At 42.2% G+C, this 19594-nt stretch overlaps 1 protein-coding gene across 1 annotated transcript; it reads right to left on the bottom strand.

The window, feature by feature from the left end:
* Nucleotides 1-158: 158 nt before the first annotated feature.
* On the bottom strand, nt 159-10962 carry LOC118556150 (phosphoenolpyruvate carboxykinase, cytosolic [GTP]-like). Its single transcript, XM_036125252.1, has 11 exons — nt 10537-10962; nt 6468-6680; nt 6199-6383; nt 3919-3989; nt 3585-3720; nt 3311-3498; nt 3064-3226; nt 2762-2977; nt 2334-2471; nt 1065-1160; nt 159-964 (listed from the first exon to the last, which is right to left on the bottom strand). Exons 1-11 carry the CDS (start codon nt 10566-10568, stop codon nt 495-497), a joined length of 1908 nt encoding a protein of 635 aa, XP_035981145.1. The 5' UTR covers nt 10569-10962; the 3' UTR covers nt 159-494.
* Between the last annotated feature and the right edge of the window lie 8632 nt (nt 10963-19594).

Raw genomic sequence — 19594 nt, 5'->3', positions numbered from 1 at the left:
GCACTCCGTGACACTGATATTAGCATCTCCTTTATTTTAAAGCTTCAAACGAGTAAAGACCTTCTTACAAAAAGCCTGTAAACTCTATAAGGCACTTCATGATCAGCAACAGGCGTGCAGTCACTGTGTGTGTGGATGGAGGCAGTGATAGTAGGGTCCCTCTCAGAAATGACCCTTCATGGTCAGAGTCAAACCTCATTGTTAGCAATAACTGAGCTCCGGTTCCTGTAGTGTCGCAGCGTTAATAGTGTCTAATGTAGATATTGTATTTATGAGCACAGTAAGACCCACAGGCTGTGTTCACAGACCCACAGAGACATGTCATCATGCCACACAGGAAAACTCTTTTTTTGTTTTTTTTCCTGTTAGCACGGTCCAGACTTCTCTGTGTACGTAAACCCAGCCGGCGGCTCCGACTGACCCTGATGTGTCGTGTTCCCTGAATGCCTCCCTTCTCCTGGATTAGCTTCCTGTCCCTGGCTCTTTAACAGCGTCTAACTGTGGACCCTGTCCTCCAGCGCCTTCAGCTCGGCCTCCACCTGCGCGGGCAGGTCAGCTCCGACCTGCTGGGTGAAGTACGCCCTCAGCTCCTTGGTCTCCTGCTGCCAGAAAGGTTTGGGCACGTCGAACAGGGCGCCCATATCCACCTTACCGCCCAAACCTTTGGTGTCGATGGCGCCGGCCTCCGGCAGCCAGCCGATGTAGCTCTTCCTGGCCGCCTCGTCCTCCCTCTCTCTGCCGCAGCGCTTGAAGATCCACTCCAGCACGCGGGCGTTTTCTCCGAAGCCGGGCCAGAGGAAGGCGCCGCTCGCGGGGTCCTTCCGGAACCAGTTGACGTGGAAGATCTTTGGCAGCTTGGTGGGCGCCTTCCTGCTCTGCATGCTCAGCCAGTGAGCGAGGTAGTCGCCAAAGTTGTAGCCAAAGAACGGACGCATGGCGAAGGGGTCGTGCATGATCACCTTTCCTGGAGGAAAAGTAAAAGGCATTATGAGAGCGCGGTAAAAGGTTTGGTTATATGTGCTGTAAATGGCCGGTTTACCAGCCAGATGTGTAAAGGCGAGTACCTTTATGTTCTGCAGCTGCTGTGGCCTCCGATCTCATGGCAGCTCCAACAAACACTCCATGTTGCCAGTTGAAAGACTCGTAGACCAGAGGGACTCCTGCAAACATCATCATGGTTACTGATGTGCCGGGGGTAAAATATTTTTAAGGTACTGAAATAGAACATGTCTGCCCAGACATTGCTTCTTCATCCAGATGGCAATAGAATAGAATACAATTTAATGTGAGTTTATTCACTCAGTGGGGAAAATAAACATATTCTCTCTTTTTTATCACGGGTTTAAATAACTGCTGACACAATTTTATAACACGTAAATGTTACTGTTGCATTTTTTTTATTTATTTACATCTTTACCCTTTAGAGTTGACCTGAGTTTCTAGGATCTGCTTATTACTGATCTATAAATTGCTAGTTCCCTAGTGTATAAATCTGATGATGCATACTGCTTAGCAGATTCTTCAACATTAGAAAGACATCAGAAAGCTATCTGCCCAAGCTGTTGATCTTTATAAGTCAGGAAATGTTAACAACAAAATAGTACAGTCAGAGAAATCGTTTTTAAAATGCTAAAAACAACTAGAACTGAGATCAACAACTCAAGATTTTCTGGCTAACTAACACGGTGGGAGGGATGGAAAGGACGGTCACTGTCAGAGAACCACCGCAAAGGGTGGGATCATTGTCATAGAAAAGCCTTGTCTGCCAGAGTTTGCTCAACTTTGCTAGGACTTTAATCTAACACCCCCCCCCCCCCCCTTTGGTCAGAGGAGACCAAAACCAAGCTTTTCAGCAACAGTTCTTAAGTACAATGGAGGGTCTGTGATGCTGTGGGCCTGAAATAAAAAACCTTATTGACTGTACCACAAAACAAAAAATGGTTTGTCACGGGTTCTTTCAGGAGAATAACAGGCCAAAACGTAGGACCAGATCAACACGGATAGGTCCTAAACACAAAACAGCTCATTTTTAATGCCTCATCTCCATCACCAGATCTAAAGCCTTGGGGAGGGGGGGGGGGGGGGGGTGAGAAGATCCAGGACAGCTCATAGAATATTTTAGGAGAGGACTAAATCCTGTCCAGTTGTCAAACGAGGCTGTTCAAAGAATAAAAAGCAGAGGTGCCTGTAAGTGTAGCAGTAATTCTGTTTTAAAAGCTCCTAACATGAGATTCTCCTCTCCACTGACTAGACGCACTCAGACTAAATGTTTGATTCTTCTAAATGTTACTGCGAGGCTCTGCTTGTGTGTCTTCTATACGAGTGGTACAAACCTTCAGGCCTTCTGCCTCCAAAGATGATGGCATCAATGGGAACCCCTTCCTCGCTCTCCCACTGGGGGTCAATGATGGGGCACTGAGCCGCCGGGGCACAGAAGCGTGAGTTAGGGTGGGCACACGGTGTGGAGCTTCCTGTGTGCAAACCAGAAACATTTGGTTTTACATGCCATGTTTAAAGCAAATTATATTCTATTAAACAAAAAAAATGACAAAATAATGACATTACTTTGGTAAACCACAAGATGGTGCTAAACACGCTACAACTGTTACACGCAACTTTCTGACAAAACTAGTAATAATCCTATAAATGTGCAGAAAAACATGTTTTAGGGAGAAATTTACGTCTAAATTAAAACTAGCAACTAAAACTAGCAACGGCCTTTCTGAAGCTAGAGCGTTTGAACGTCTCAGGCTGAAGATACCTGGCTTCCACGTTTTTCCGTGCCAGTCGGTGAGGGTAACTCCGGCTGCGGGGGGGTCGAGCCCCTCCCACCACACTCCTCCGTCGCTCGTCTCGCCGACGTTGGTGAACACCGTGTTTTTGGAGATGGTGGCCATGGCGTAAGGGTTGGTCTTGTCCGAAGTGCCCGGGGCGACTCCGAAGAAGCCGTTCTCTGGGTTGATGGCCCTGAGTTTGCCTGGGGAGGCGCGACAGGCTTGATTCAGCGCGCCAGAGGCTGAGCGACAGAGTCGGCGAGAGGTTTAATGATACGCTTGCACTCACCCTGACTGTCGAACTTCATCCATGCAATGTCGTCCCCTACGCACTCCACCTTCCAGCCTGGGATAGCGGGCTTCATCATGGCCAGGTTGGTTTTACCGCAGGCACTGGGGAAGGCCGCTGCCACGTAACGCTTCACCCCCTGAGGGCTGGTGATGCCAAGGATCTGAGGACAGAAAGGAGTTGTGGACAAAGATGGACGAGGCTCTGCGGAGCGTGGAAACCGTTAAGAAGTGGGTTTTGCTCTCACCAACATGTGCTCCGCCAGCCAGCCCTCGTCCTTGGCGATGCGGGAGGCGATGCGGAGGGCAAAGCACTTCTTCCCAAGGAGAGAGTTTCCTCCATAGCCGCTGCCGAAGGACAAAATCTGCCTGGTGTCTGGCAGGTGAGATATCAGGACTTTTTCTGGGTTGCAGGGCCAGGAATTGACCAGGGGAGCTGGAAGAGGAGAGATTTAGAGGAGCGAATATTAACACGAACACGTTCCACCTGCAGCCATTCAGTCGTTGGCAACACCCGAGTACCTTTGAGTGGGAAAGGTCGTCCCAAAGAGTGCTGACAGCGGACGAACTCCGCTCCTTCGGACAGTTTCTGCAGAACAGGAGTGCCCATGCGTGTCATGATCCCCATGCTGGCCACAACGTACGGCGAGTCTGTCACCTGGAGGAGGCACAGCGTTCCTTACGAGACCCACGGGTAATAACCATAAAACTGCACAGAGACTAATTAGACGGCGCGATAAACCAAAACAATAAATGGTAACGTTACAAACTTTAACCACTAAAACGCCCAGCAGGCTTATTGCTTTATTGCGGCCTTTTTCTGCTGAGTACAAGGCATTTGGAGAACAGATAGTACCTGGACGCCATATTTACTTAGCGTTGAGCCGACCGGTCCCATGCTGAAGGGGATCACGTACATGGTCCGACCTGCAGGGATAACCCAGAGATTTAAAAAAAAAACAACACAATAGAACTGTTTTATTTGTTTCCTTTCTGATAGACACTGGCAATAATGCTTGTACTTCTAATATTAGGGGTATGAAAGCCGTTTAGCCTTCAGACCTGCCTTGATTCTACAAGACATGTTTACCACAGCAACCAGTACGAAGTAAATATGCTAAAAGAAGGAAGCAAAGAAGCAACGTGTGCTGGATAAATGAGCGGGTTAGTCTTTTAAGGTCTATAAAACCTAGAAAAAATTACTTTATTTGACTTCAGTTTGTTTAAAATCAAAGAGGTTGACCCACAGGTCAGAGTTTCTTCTAATAAGCTGGTGTTTGATGGTTTGTTACTCAGGGTCATGTTGACACTATAAAGAGAAGGGGTGGGGAAAAAAACTACAAGGTGTTTGATTAAAGAAAGTTAATCACCCTCATCCAGCAGCAATCCTTCATGAGGGCGACGGGGCTCACCACCAGGGGTGCCGTTCCATTAAGGGTGGCGTGAGTTGTGCCACCCTCAATTAATTTAGTTAATTTGCTTATTTATACTTTCAGACTACATGGATGAGGATGCTGACTTTGCTATTTGATTTAAAGATTCTGTATTGTTCATAAACTAAATGACCATTCTCAGGGAATCTGGGCTACTTTTCATCATCTCTAGATCAAACTATATAAAAGTTAAAGTCACAGTCAAACACATCTGAGGTAGAATCTGTCATAAATGGCACAACTTCAGTACAGGGAAATGCTGCATCTTTTGGCTACAGCAGCAAACTGCTAGGCCTACACCACAGAAGTACAAAACAAAGGAGTAAAAAGGAAGGCTTGCATTGCCTTGGGAAAGAGACTTGGTTCTTACTCTTAAACATCCCAGAACAGGCCTGAAGGATAATCTTTAACATTTTTAGCCCTTTTGCAGCAATAAGACTAAATAGCTACGTTTACATGCACAAAATTTCCCGATCGGATTAAAATGTATTCAGATTAAATAATCAGATTGCAGCGCTTATATGGGCACATAATGAATTAATCCAATCCCAGTGTGCGTGTATATGCACCTGGCTTTATTCAGAATAGAACGACTGTGACATGAGCAGTTATCAAATTCCCCTAAAAAAACACAGAAGTTCTTCCGTCTTTGCTAAAAGACAAAAAATGGTAAACAAAGCCGTATTGTACGGGTTTGTTTGTCCTGGCTGGACTTGCACAATGTTCTAATTACGGTTGAAACATTACTGAGTAAGCAACAATTTTGAGGTCTTTTTTCGAACAGAAAGGTTGTATCAGGAGCCCTGACAGTTTTTCTTCCTGATGTATTTCCTCCAGTCGCCAACGCAGAAATGCATCACGTTTAAATTGGGCGCACAAGCGCTCATTCGGAATAGCTTTGATATATTAAAGAGTTATTTTTGTTCTTTGACTATGTATTTTGGGAAAAACTGGTTAGTTTTAAACTAAGAGCAACATACATGCTTGTGCCTGTTATGTTGCTCACATAAAACTAAGAACAACATGTGTTATTTTGCTATAACTTGTTTTAACTTGTGGTGGGAACCTATGACAATGTGCTGTGGGAAAGACTGATTCTGTATTCCTTATTTTGCTTATATTTGCGCTATTATCTGAGTTTGCAATATTATTTTGCTTCACACACTGCTGAGATGCTGGGAACAGTTTTGTTTTGGAAACGGGACGAACAGTGCGTGTGCCAAGTGCTTGCTGTTTTGTGTTGCTGTGTTCTGTGGGGAATAATAAATGTATGCCTTATATTCTAACAGAAATAGTGTTTGAGTCCTTATTTGTGTTTGCCGATCTCTCCCGATCCTGAAATAAACATTTTATAAAACAAGCTTAAACCTGAAAAACGTTTACATGCGCGTTGATCGGATTATCAGTCGGCATAAACCACGCCTCTCATTCAGACAATTGAGTTTAATCCGATCACAATATTTTCATTTGCTTGTTTACATGACGCATTTTTATTCCGATCGGCTGGTTAAACATACACCAGAGATACGGATGGCGAAGGATAAAAACAGAGTTTAAACAAGGCAGTAAAAGCTCACTTTTCAAAACAGTCTGTGGTCAAGTTTTAAAATACCAAACAGTTGGTTGTTCCTGCTCAAATCGAATCGCTTTCAAAAGTTGAAAGCAGCCCAGACAAATCGGGTGAAACGAAACCGTGGACCTACCCGTCATGCAGCCGGGGAAACGGTCTTGTCTGGCTTTCTGCCAGTCCGACTCGCTCATCCAGCTACCCAGCTGGCTCTTCACCCCCCCAGCGGGGATGGGGATGGTGTCTCTCTGGTTCTTGGTTACAATGACAGTCTTGCTCTCCACCCGGGCCACATCCTTTGGGTCTGTGCGGGCCAGCCAGCTGCCAAACAGAACATGTAGCTGCAGAGAGTCGACTTCATAACAAACGAGCGGACGGCTGGCCGGTCGTCTGCCCAACCCTTACCAGTTCTCATATTTGGGAAGCTTCTTGACCATGCCGTCCCTTTCCAGGCCGGCCAGGATGTTGGCTGTTTCCTCGGGGGTACCAGTCACCACGTGGACGTTGGCGGGCTTGCACTCGTCCACCGCCCCCTTCACAAAATCGGCCACGGCCGGTGGTAGCGAAGGGATGGAGGTCAGGGACCGGACCCCGACACTGACCCCAACACCTCCCTGCCTGTAAGAGAGGAACACGAGGGGTTTGGACTCAGGGTGAACTGGAATGGAGTCGTGATTAACTAGTCCTGATTATTCATTCATTGCTACACAGAGACACTTTCCGAAAAGGCACATCACATCTCTCATGAGACAGTCTGTGTCCTATGGTGGACACAGATTTCTCCTACTTTGGTTCAGAGATTTGATAAATTGTGTTTCCCAGGCTGCCAAGTGTGATCTAATGTCTAAAAAAAGCGGTGAATTAGTCTTTTCTGGTTTTCAGTTTGGGCTGAAAACCTCATAATGATACCTGTGGACAAAGAGAGGCCTGTGGGGGAGCCAGGCTATTGTCTGTCGGCAGCACAATATTCACGTAGATGAGCCGCTGAGCACCGGTTGCCATGTTTACTGGTAAAACACAAACCTGTGTGTGTGTGTGTGTGTGTGTGTGTGTGTGTGTGTGTGTGTGTGTGTGTGTGTGTGTGTGTGTCTGACCACAGAGCACACAGTGTTATCTGCTCTGCTGTGGCCGACCCCACATGGACGCTTAGACGCTGTGTGTTCAGCAGTCATTAGGAATTACAGATAGCTGAGCAAAAGTAAAGGTTGGGCTGGTTTGACAAGCAATGCGAGTCTCATACTTTTACTCTTTTACCTGGCCAGGATGCTTTGAAGGCTGGAACCACTGCTTTGTCAGACACAGGCGTGTGACACCCAGGCGGCGTCTTTGAGCGTTTGTTTAACCAATACCACGTATGCACAAAAACTTCTAATGGATGCATGCAGATAAACACGTAAAGCCGGTCTGAATATAGAATGGGTACGTGCAGCAGGCAGAACCAGTTAATGAAGCAGGGGGGGGGTCAAACATTCTTTTGAACTTGTACTTTGGGATTCGTTTAGCCATTGGCATGAGAGCAATTAATCATCAACAAAGTAAAGTTTGTGCTGAGCGCAAGCTGACGTGCCGCAAGACACAGAGTGGAAGTGGCCATCTTTGATGTTGTTATCATGGAGATAAACTGGGAGTTGCATCAGGCAGCTGGGGCTCAGCAGGCAGAAGGTCTGGTTGGTTTCAGAAGACCAGTTATGGACCGTCGTGGGCTTCATAGCTGTATGCGGCCGGCAGCTGGACAATGGATGCCCACAATGAAAACGCTGACGACGGATGTTCCGCATGTACCATATTCTGTTGTGTCCAACCGTTCGACTAACGACGTGTGAGCGTGTTCCCAGGAGGCTTACCTTTGGACCTCAGATAGGTGGAGCTGATAGACGTGCAGGTTTGCTGATATTTGGCCATAAACTAAATCTCTGAGACAGCTGCTAAGGTCCGTCTCCAAACACAGGACCTCCGCTGATTTCTGGTTTATAGCTCAGCCATTCATCAGAAAAACAAATTGCATACGTTCTGAGAATTACTTTAACCTCTTCGTCCTGTGAGCGACATTAGCAGTCTGGCTTGGCTAGGCCATCTAAGCAACCGTAATAACTTTTTAACATCTTTACCTATATATGTAGATGTAGATTGATGGCATGTTTTATTTTGAAATAAGAAAGAAGGATCTTGCTATAATCCGATGTCATGGAGTGGACTAAAAGAATCCAGAGTCCACCTTCTCTTAGTCTGCGGTAACAACCTTATGGGCATGGCTGGTTCTAGACATTCTTGTGTTCTATGTCCCCATGAAAAAATAAAAACACTGGCCCCACCTTGGCCCTCCAGGTAAATTGGGTCTAGAACCACCACAAAAGAAGGGGACAGACAAAACACAAGCAGGTTGTAAGCACTGTGTGAACACCACAGCAGGTACACCGCTAGTTGCTAACGTGCTAAAGTTAGCATCTGCTGTGAAACTTCCTGAACTAAAGGACAGTTTCACCGTTTTTAATGAGTCTGGACTGAGCTTCGTTATTTCTAGCTTAAGATACTTAGGCTAATCAAGCCAGAGGTGAAATATCCCCTGTTGACTAAAGAGTCTTTACAACACAGCTTGTGATTTGTGAAACATTTATTCTAGTTGTGAAAACAACAAAAGAAATGGCGTATTCTTAGTTTGCCCCCAAAATATTGCAAATATTGTTCTCTTAGACCCCATATAATATACCTGTAGTCGGGCCTATAACAAGAAAAGCACAGCAGAAGCTTTCAACTTTTGTGCGGGAACATTTTGGATGCTCATTAGGGAAAAAAGAAACAGTGGCAGAGAGAAACCAACTTATCTGAAATCACTGTGAGAACGTAGCGCATCGCTAGCCGCTAAAGTTAGCGCCAACTCTGCCCATTTCTAAACGGACTTGTTCACTTTTCTCATCCCGACTGCATTTGATCATCCTTTTGATCAAACCTTTACACTGTTAGTGAAAAAAAAAAAAAAAAAAAAAAAAAAAAAGGGGATTCTTCCTTTTCCCAAAGATATTGCCCAACTCTCGCCCTGATATCATGTTTTGTCCCGTCTAGTCATGTCTCCTGAGGTGGATGCATCGTTCTAGCCTTAGATTTCACATCATTGACCTGCAGATTTCAGATTGAAGTATTCATTGAACTGAGCAGATCAATGACAGATCAGTGGAGTGGAAACTAAACAAATAACCCCCTCACTGTATTTTAACCCGCACATCGACCCGAGACCCAGAAAGCTTAAGGATAAAGACCCTCTGTTTGCTTTTTTTTTCAAATATTTGAGGAAACAGTCTCTTCAGTCAGCTCTGCAGCCAGTCAGTATTTTCACCGCGCATTAATCTTGTCATGCTGTTAATTACACTAACTGCGGAGGTAAAGCTAAGCATTATCCTAGAGTGTGACCGGGATTTTAAAAAAAAAGGGCGGAAGACGACCTGGATTGGCTTGTTACATCAATTTCTTGAGGTGAAGCGTGTAAAAAAAATTTGAGACATATGTGGTAAAACTAGTAGAGCAGGAGTAGTCTTATTGCTCTTTCTGGTCTTTAGAGAATTTGCTTCTCTTTTAGACCAAACCCTGCTGACCTTTGCCCTAGTTTCCCCCCCAGAACCATCCATCTCCTTGTGTTCTTTTTTCCGCTTCCCGTTCTCCACCCCATTCCCGTCCTGGACCAGAAGAGTGCGAGAATGTCGCCTCGTTGGCACATTTTGCACGATTAACGAGGACGCAATCTCTCAGGAGAAGCCAGAAGCGTGACTATTTAGCAGGGAGTACACGAAATCCTCATTCATTTGCTTTCAGCTGAAAGATTTTTTTTTTTCTTCCTTGAAAACACACCTCTGATTGAATAAGCCAATCCTCACAGACCACAGGCCTACACACCTACACTCCCAACCCACCGCCCCTGCTGGACACATCCTGGTTGAACAGCCAGGATGTGTCCAGAGTCTGAGGCAAGCCAGAGTCAGACAACATGCACACCATGCTGAATTACACTGCACTTCCAGTGACAACTGCACTCAGCACACGCCGTGCAAACCTATCAGTGTCTCTCTGGCATGCACCGTTTAAAGATGAAATAAAAGCACACACTATTTGACCCGATTGCTCACTTTGACTCCAGGCTCCCCGTGTGATGAGGCCCCATCACAAAGCCTGCAGGCCAGCGGGGGGGTTGCAAAAGGTAAAGAGAAGGAATGCAGTTAAGATATAAATGAACTAGTACTGCTTGGATACAAACACAGTGATGTTCTTTTCCTGAATGTCGGTTGACGTGCAGCCAGATCTAGTCTGACAAGTTTCTGACTGCAGCTGGCAAACAATGGAGAATAACAAGTTCAAGTTCTGTTTCTAGTTTTAAAAAAAAAGGTTTTAAGTCATAAATAAACTTAAACAATGGACAGTTTTCTCACTCGATTGATTCCATAAAATGACATGCATCAGAAGATATGAAAGGCACTGATACACTCACCTTCGTATGACTCCTAAGAAAAGGCACGACATCTTTGATGCCTAACTTAAATTAATAACTTAAAAAATACTTTTTAAAAAAAAGGCACATGTAAGTTAACTGCGGTAGGGGAAAAAAGGCGATCGACGGCAGCTAAAGTTCCTCACAGCTCATATCTGGGCTCTGACTGAGGACCTTGCACTTTGCTCCGAGGGAAACACCTTGGAAGCGGGTTCAGTGGACGCTTTCCTGCCCCTGCTGTCCACGATCACAGCGGACTGACGGCTCCACGGAGTCCCCACGCTGCTTTATCAACTCCAGACGCTGGGATCGGAGCTGCAGCAGGAGGGAGGCGCTTCTGGCGGTGAATTTACATACGCTGCCGCTGCTGCTGCTGCTGTTTGCTGGCTCCTCCGCAGATCGCGTCCATACTGATGATGCACATGTCCCGAACCCCTCCCGGATGATGCAAGGCCAGACAGTTCCTGCACGACAGGACGTAGAAAGTGACGCAGAGACGCTCCGAAACAACCCGGAAGTTCGAGTCCGCGCGCGAAAACTCGGGCCGTCACTGTGCTGCTGTTACAGCGTGATAAACACACACAGGCTGTTTTTTTGTCAAAATATTACAGTTTAGATTATTTCTGTCTGGTAAAAAGCAGAATTTGTACATAATTTTATAACGTCGACATGTTTTTCGTACCTTTTTCCTTCTTCTGCTTCTTTTTTTAACATCCTGTATATGTTGTTACATATTCAAAATAAATGTTTAAAAAACATGTGAGTGAAACTACTATTGCTGTAATTCTTCACAGTCACTAAATGGCTTTCTGAACCCAAATACATTATACATATGTTGTAAGACCACAAGCTTCATATTATTTTGGGGTTATAGACCAACACAAAATAGTTAATGATTCTGAATAAAGATTGTAGTTTTCAATAGTTTTGGATTTGTATTTATTCATTATTATTATTATTATTATTCGTAGTGGTAGTTTTAGAAGCGTTACAAATACAAGCCTGAAAATTGTTGTGTGTTTTGGATTCAGTCCTCCTGAGTCAATACTTCCATGACATTTTTGTAGGCTCACAACTCTGGCCATATGTTGAAATGTTGGAAGGTGTAACTTTTTCCCTGGGGAAATTGTCCTGTTTTAGCTCCTCAATTTCAATTATTCTTTAAGCACCATGTTTCAACACTAGGCTGTTGTGTTCAGGAAGATTTCCATTGTTACGCAGACCTAAATGTTCAGTATTATTCTCATCTAACCAGAACAGTTTCTTCCACCTGTTTGTTGTGTTGATCTATTCTGGACTGAAACCCAGCCAATGGTGACCCACTCTTGAGTTATTAAGGCTCAAAGTTAAATAAAATGTGTTGGTTTCTGTTTTCCTCTTTTTAAAGGTTCTCAATAAGGTGAAGAACTGGCAATTTTCCTTGCCACAGGTCCAAATTTTCTTTTCCAGAAATGTGATGTAAAGGCACTACACAGATGATTAGTTTATAAATGAGTCCAAAAAATACATTACGTAAAAATGTATAATCGCTTCAATATAAGTAATATAATCACATGGACAAATTTTGTTTTGGTTAAATAATGTCTAATTTGATCAAACCTATAATACAAAACAGTCATATGTGAAGAAAGAAAGATTTTTCTGAACCAAATGCATCAAGTCATTGATTTTACAGTAATCAGTTGTGGCATGGTGCTCCACTATGCTGGAAAACACAAATGTCTTCCTTGTTTTGTGGTTTGATTGTTGGAAGAAGTTACTCTGAGAGGACCTATGTCTTTTTTCAAGACAATGGTCTTTGGGCAGAATTAAGAGTTCTGTGTCAGACTTTTTCCCAAATAAATGAAAGTATGAAATGACTGTGGAGAAATCGAATCAATTATTTTGCTTCCATCGGAGTCTGTCTCGTTTTTTACAAAAATCACTTGTTTGCTGTCTATCTTGTCAAAGGGCCATCGATCAAAAACATTGCTTGACTATACATACAGATGGATTTACACTTACATACCTCCAAGGTTGAGCGAGAGCTGCTGTGGTGGTGACACAATTCTGTACCTCTCCTGTGAGGGAGACAACCCCTTGGGGCTGCTGCACGTTCTTGGACATCCTGGATCTTCTTCATTCAAATGAACATTTTTATAAGCTTTCAGATGTTTTGGAAATGTTTTATTTTACATCTAGGCAGGAACTTTTATACATACAAGCCCAACTTTACAAAAGACTATGATAGCTGATTGCTTTTAATTTGAGGTAACATAAGTAAAAGCCTAAGAAAATCATTGCAACCCCATCTACCTCTCTGTTATTGCAATCTACCTGCTTTCTAGACCTGTGTGTTTTTAACCCTCCTCTTTAACAGCTTCGTCTCAACTTATGATACGACTATGATGACATGTTGTGAGTCCTATTAATAGCAGGGCTTCTGAATAAATTTCCCACAAACCTAAGTAAGAAGTCAGTAAAACGACACCAAACAACAATGTACACTAGTAAATAGGCTTGACATATATGGAAATGTGTGTTTCCCGTGTAAACAGAGATAGTCCCCAAACCTGAGCGTTTTGTACTCTGACAACAAAAGTAGTCCAAACTGTTTCCTGCTGTGAACAAACAACACCAGCCGATCCTACGAAATATAGCTGCAGAAAAGTCCAGGCAGAGTTTTTCTACAACTCATTGTCCAATGTTCCTGTGTGGGAAAAGATCTTGCTGAAACTATAATTGTGGGGCCGCAGTTGATTTGAAACAAACATTTCAGGCAACGTTGCGCAACCATTTTTCAAAGCAAGAACACTTTGCGGAGAAGTACAATGCTTGGCGGGTAGCTCACAAAAACACACACACCCCAACATGCACTGACACTTAACTTGCGGTATGGAGACAGGGAACACTTCCATTGACAAAGTCCGGTTTCTACCAAAACAATTTAAAGAACGGGGGGGAAAGAAACGTGCAGCATTTGTTATTTCAATGACTGTGCGAGTGGATGATTTAGATAAGGGAGAGTTTTTACAAGTAGATAAGCTTTAACAACATCACAATGATGGGTTCATTTGCAGTGCCTCACAAAACCTCTTCAGTTTGCTATAGTACAGACTCAGACTTCAATGTGTTTTAGCTGAAAGACCAACACGAAAGCTGCAAAACTGTGAAGAGGAAAGAAAAAAACACTGTTTTTCCCCAAAAACTCTGAAAAGTGTGGCATGCATTTTCAGTCACCTTTTCCAAAAAGCAAAGGGAAGCAGAAAACTAGAACAGCGCATCACCCTGAGCTCACTATCCCCATAGTGAAATACAGTGATGGCAGCATAATACTGAGGGGATCATTTTCATTATCATGGACAAGAATGCTGGTCAGAGTTGACGGGAAGATGGATCAGGCTAAATACTGGGCAATTCTGGGAGAAACCATGTTAGAAACTGAAAAGGAGTTGAGACTGGGGTGGATGTATGCGTTCTTTCAGAACAATGGCGCTAAGCATTCGGACAGAGTTACAGTTAATGGTTTATAGCAAAGCATATTAATGTGTTAGAATGGCCCAGTCAAAGTCCAGAGCTAAATCCAATTGAGATTATGTGGTAAAATATGACAATTTATCTAGTCCATCCAAATTGAAATTCCATCCAATTAAATATATAGAATGGATTGTAATGAATATATAAAGATTTGAGGGCACTTAACATGTTTGAAAGTCAAGTTAAATGAAGTCAAGTTACGTTGCTTGAAGAGAAGACTATACGGAGAAAACTAAAGTATTACCTATACTCTTTGACTGCAGACAAGCATGTTTCCTTTCTGTTTCTGTCTCTATGTCAGAACTACAGGTGTTTGTGCCAGTGACATGTGGCTCGATGACTTTAAGATAACGGCATGTGAAGGAACAAGACTACAAAGGCGTTTAGATTTTAAATTTCACTGCAGATGGCTGCAATGGGTCAAACCTGACGCAATAGGACCCTTTCCAAACAAAGAAACAAGTCCAAAGGTTCCCCGTGTGCCTCCTCTCGCTATGCCCCACTTTTTCCAAGATATACGAACTTTGTCCGGACCATTTCTCAACTTCGTCTCTGAACTGAACAGAACTATATGAGCTTTTAATCACTCACCCAGTCAAAATAAGTCAATAGAAAGCAGTGTTTTCAGTGCAAACAAGTCCAGCCTTTGCTCTTTGGAGCCAGCCCTGAATTACATGATTCCTTGATCGCTAAAGTTGATCAGCAGGAAACAAAAGCAGTCAAACTGCAGCCTGTCTGTCACACAGACCGAGCGTCTAGCCGGGGGTGATTTATCTAGTCTCCAGATGGATTTACCTGTTGAAACATCGTTGTGTGGTATAAAATGGATCTCTGCAGACAAGCAGAATCCTGTAAAGATGGAGGGGGTTCTGTCCTTTCTGTCCTCTCTGGAGCGTTTATTTGTTTTACCCTTTGACCTGAGCAGGTTAAACCACAAACTGTGTCCACAAAAGTTCTGATGAAAGAGACGTTGTGACAGCAGATGTACGACAGCAGATCCAATCAATTCTGGGTTCAACCTCGAACTCTGCATTCAGCAGGAGGCCGTGCCGTCCTATTGCTGCCACTGCGTAAATCTGACATCAGGTGAGATTTGCCCTCCTTAGGAACGCGGTATGTCCTATTAGTTTCATTGTTGTGTTAATAATAATGCAGAAACATCAAGACAAACCGGTTCAAATAGATACTGGGAGCAGATGTGCTTTGGATGGCAGCCAGCTACAAAGCAAACAATGATTTTCATGTTTGCTCAATGGCTGTTAATATTTACACCACATGTTCTGTTGTTTGTCACAGATCAGAGAAAGCAACAGCGCCGCCCAGTGGAACCTGGAACGACTTACTGACTATACAATCATGCTGACTATATTTAAAAACTAAAACCAGTTGGATCATTAGACTAAAAGGAAAAGACAATCAAAAAAAAAGGAAAAATGTTCAAACAGTAGAAAATCTCTACATAGAAATGATAATAACACAATGCACTATTTTTTTAACATAGATTAAAATATAAAATAAGATTTACTACTGATAATAATTATTCATTTTCCCTCTTTTTGTCTTTTTGAGCTTAAAATTCCATTATAATATATTATTTCTTTATAGATTTTGTTCCATACTAACTTCATGACACATTATAACAGTTATTGAAGTCTAGGTAATCACAACTAGCCGCTACCACTTTTTCCCTTTCTGAACATCTTTGCACTGTGTGTAAATTATTGTCTTCATTATTAGTTTCATTTGCTCAGGATTTGCCTCCTTTTGCTGTAACATTATCTTTAGCTTTACCTTCTGCAGCTGGCTTTCTGCAGTTTCTCCAAGAGGCAGGAATTTTCCATCCCATTTTATACACACAGTCTGTTCTGGAGGATTTTCATCGGAGTCAAAGTTCTCTGAGCAGCGCTGTCGCTTTCTTATTTTCGGAATTGTAGATTGTTTCACGTTCTCTAATCGATATTGCAGTTGCTTGACTAGTGGGTCATCGTCTTTTGGATGTGGTGGAATGGATTCTACCACATACCAAAGGACCTCTGTTGGATTGAGATCTGGTGACAATGGAGGCCATTGGTGTAGCTACATGGACTTTGTTGTCATGTTCTAGAAAGCCGTTTGAGATGGTTTGAGGTTTGTGACGTGGTCCATTCTCCTGCTAGGAGTGGTATTGAAAAGATGGTTACAATGTGGTTATAATGGGAAGACCATGGTCAGCAACAAGGTAGACTGTGATGTTCTATACTCAGTTGGCACTAAGGAAACCAAAAATAAAACCAGCACCAGCCTGAACCGTTGACACAAGGTAGGATGGATCCATACTTAAATATTGTTCGGTGTTGCAGCTGGACTAGGCAACATTATTCCAATCTATTATTGATCGATTTTAAGTGAGTCTGTGTGAACTGCAGACTAAGTAGTCGCAACCATTATGGTCTTCTGATAACAAATAATGAGGTAATAAGGTGCTTTTGTGCAATGATTTGAGGCTTCATTTACAGAAATGTGCATTTAGATATTCTGAGATAATAGTGTATAAATAGGCAATAACATTTACGAGATGATGGGCTAGTAACAGTGGAGGTGATTTTAAAGCGTTGGACTGCACTCTCCTATCAGGGGCAATAGCCCTCACAGCTCTTGGGAAGAAGCTGTTTCTCAGTTTGGCTTTGAGTCTTCTGAAGTGTTTACCTGATGGGAGAGGGGCAAACAGCGCATTTCCTAGGTGGGTGGGATCAGTGTAGATGTGTCTGGCCCTTCTTTGGACTCGTGCTGCATACACTGAGTCCATATCCTGCAGACGACATCCCACAATCCTCTGCACTGTTCTCACCACCCGTGTTAAGTCCTTCCTCTCCTGTACTGTGCAGCTTCCATACCATGCAGTTATGCTGAGACATAACACACTCTCTATGGTAGCTCTATAGAAGTTCTTTAGCAGTTTTGTGGAAAGTCCAGATCTTTTCAGTTTCCTGAGGAAGAAGAGTCGTTGTTGGGCCTTCTTCACCAGGTGGGAGGAGTTCACAGTCCAGGAGAGGTCAGAAGAGATGTGGAGGCCCAGAAATCTAAAGCTGTCCACAAGCTCCACCACCTCCCCTTATATGCAGATCCTCCATCTCCTTCTCTGATCCTACACCCCTCCACCCCAGAACATATAGCCCAACAATACCAAAAGCGAGTCAGCCAGAAAAAAACTGCTCTGCAGCTACTGCCTTTGAAGTTCATATCAAACAGACATTACCAATTTCAATATTAATGATATATATTGTGTGTGTATATCATTAATCCAATGTAAAATCAGACACTTTTCTTCACGTACCTATTCATTGCATATTTTTTAACCCTTAGTTTAAACTGAGCAAGGTTTTAGAAGCTTTTTTCTCTTCTGCAAGTCTGTTCCATAACAGAACTCCTTTCCTTACTTTTGACTAATATAATTAATTAGTTCCTCTCAGATTATATTCATGATGAGCATCTCTAACGTGAAATATATTTAGGATATTGTCTGTCAGGGAGTTTTTGATGCCCTATACATGATTTGGGCCAGCTTATAATTTACCAAGCTTTGCAATTTTAAACTGAATGTTTTGAGGAAAAAGTGGATTATAGTGATCATTGTAGTATTTAACTTCGTGCTATTCTGATGCCTCGTTTTTGGAGAGTGATTAAAGGTAACATATTTGTCTTGTAACAATTTCCTAAAACTTCTAAACAATAATGTAAATAGGACATTATGAAGGAGTGATACAGAACGAATAATGCACTTTGATCAAGAACAAAACTACATCGTTTCATCACATACACACACTTGGACCCTTTTGAATGTAAATAACTAACATACCATTTCCAGAATGGCTTCTCATGAATAACTACACCTAAATTCACAATTTATTTTACTCTTTCATTAAATATATTTTTTTATGTTTATTTTAACAATCATATTCGTTTTTCAATTTTCAAACATCACGAGTTTAGTTATTTTTCCAAGTTCAATGATAACTGATTTATATTAAACTTGTTCCTTAGCTTGTAAATTTGGGTTATTTCATACAAAAGTTTCTCTAAATCATCACCTGAACATAAAATATTAGTAATCACCTGAAAGAAGTATGATGATTTTAGAGAATTTTTTAAAAGGCATTAGGGATTGAACCTTGAGGAACCCCACATGGGATATTTCTGTATGTACTGTAGATTTATATCGTTCAATTTGTACAAACTGCCGTCTGCCGTGCAAGTCGCTCTCAAACCAGCTTTGGTATTCCTCTAATACAGTACATTTTTAATTTCTTTATTAAAATGTGGCGATAAATAGTATCAAAAGCCTTTTGCAAATCAGTGAAATATCCAATAATATATGTATTCAGTTCAATACAATCAGTAACCTCTTCTATAAATTCAATAAGTGCTTGTGTAGATCGGTCTTGTCTAAAACAATATTGACTGCTGGAAAGCAAGTTAGTTTTGTTAATAAATTGGAATAGTCTTGGACTGAATAATATTTCTAATATTTTTGAAAACTGGGATAAGACTGGGATAAGAGAGACACATGAATAATGGGATTACTTCAGCCATTTTCTTATTGGATGGGAATTAATATGTATATCCTGTGATGTTTTGTTGTTACATTTCATTATGGTTTCCAAACCTCATTCTCATCTCTAGAAATAAGAAACATGGAATTTTGATTATTCTCAATTAAACTACACATTTATTCATCACCATTTTGAAGTTTACTTACTAGTTAAGGTCCAACATTTACAAAAAAAATCTATTAAATCTATCCACAATAAATAGATCACTTTTTAGACCATTTATTGATTTTTCACTTTAGATTCTTCAGTAAATAAATACATTTTTCTCTTTAATCAAATTACACTTCACATCATACACCATAAAAAGGAGTAGATGATCACTGGTATTGTTTAACATTAAACCACTGATTATGTCCTTGTCCCAAATATTTGTATACATATTGTCAATTACAGACGCACGATGTGCCGTTGTACTGGTTGGTCTTGTAATAAACGGGTAGAGATGAATACTGAACATTTTATCAGTGAAATCCTCTGTGATTTTGTGCTTATTTGCATTTAGCAAACCTATATTGTAATCACCACATAATATAAAATCTGTTCGTTTTTATATCAAATAACCTTTTCATCCAAACTTTAAATAAACAAATATCTGATTCTGGAGCTCTGTAAATACATCTCACCAAAAATGTTTCTTATTTTTATTTAATTTCCCTTTGGGATTAATAAAGTATTTTTTAACTGAACTGAATTGAATTATACAACAAATTCCCAAAGTTATACATTCAAACACTACTTCCACTGCCGCAGGGCCGGATTATCCATATGGGCCAGTGGGCCAGTGCCCAGGGGCACCAACCATGGGGGGGAGGGGGGGGGGGGGGGGGGGACGGGGGGAGGGGGGGGGCACCACATGACACATGCTTAAAAAATATATTTTTCACAAATTGTTATATTATCTACTTGAAATTGTTAAAAGACCATGCATTATTCGTTTTGTAAACACTGATGTC

The sequence above is a fragment of the Fundulus heteroclitus genome, chromosome 21, assembly GCF_011125445.2.
Source record: "Fundulus heteroclitus isolate FHET01 chromosome 21, MU-UCD_Fhet_4.1, whole genome shotgun sequence".
Lineage (NCBI taxonomy): Eukaryota > Metazoa > Chordata > Actinopteri > Cyprinodontiformes > Fundulidae > Fundulus > Fundulus heteroclitus.
The sequence above is the reverse complement of the archived record's forward strand: the minus strand, read 5'-3'. Positions and strand labels throughout refer to the sequence as shown.

Coding starts and splice junctions, on each gene's coding strand:
- LOC118556150 (XM_036125252.1), bottom strand. CDS start 10,568: ATGTCGTGCCTTTTCTTAGGAGTCATACGAAG. Junction 2,978..3,063: donor GATGAAGTTCGACAGTCAGG/GTGAGTGCAAGC, acceptor GCGCCTCCCCAG/GCAAACTCAGGGCCATCAAC. Junction 2,472..2,761: donor CGGAAAAACGTGGAAGCCAG/GTATCTTCAGCC, acceptor GTTTGCACACAG/GAAGCTCCACACCGTGTGCC.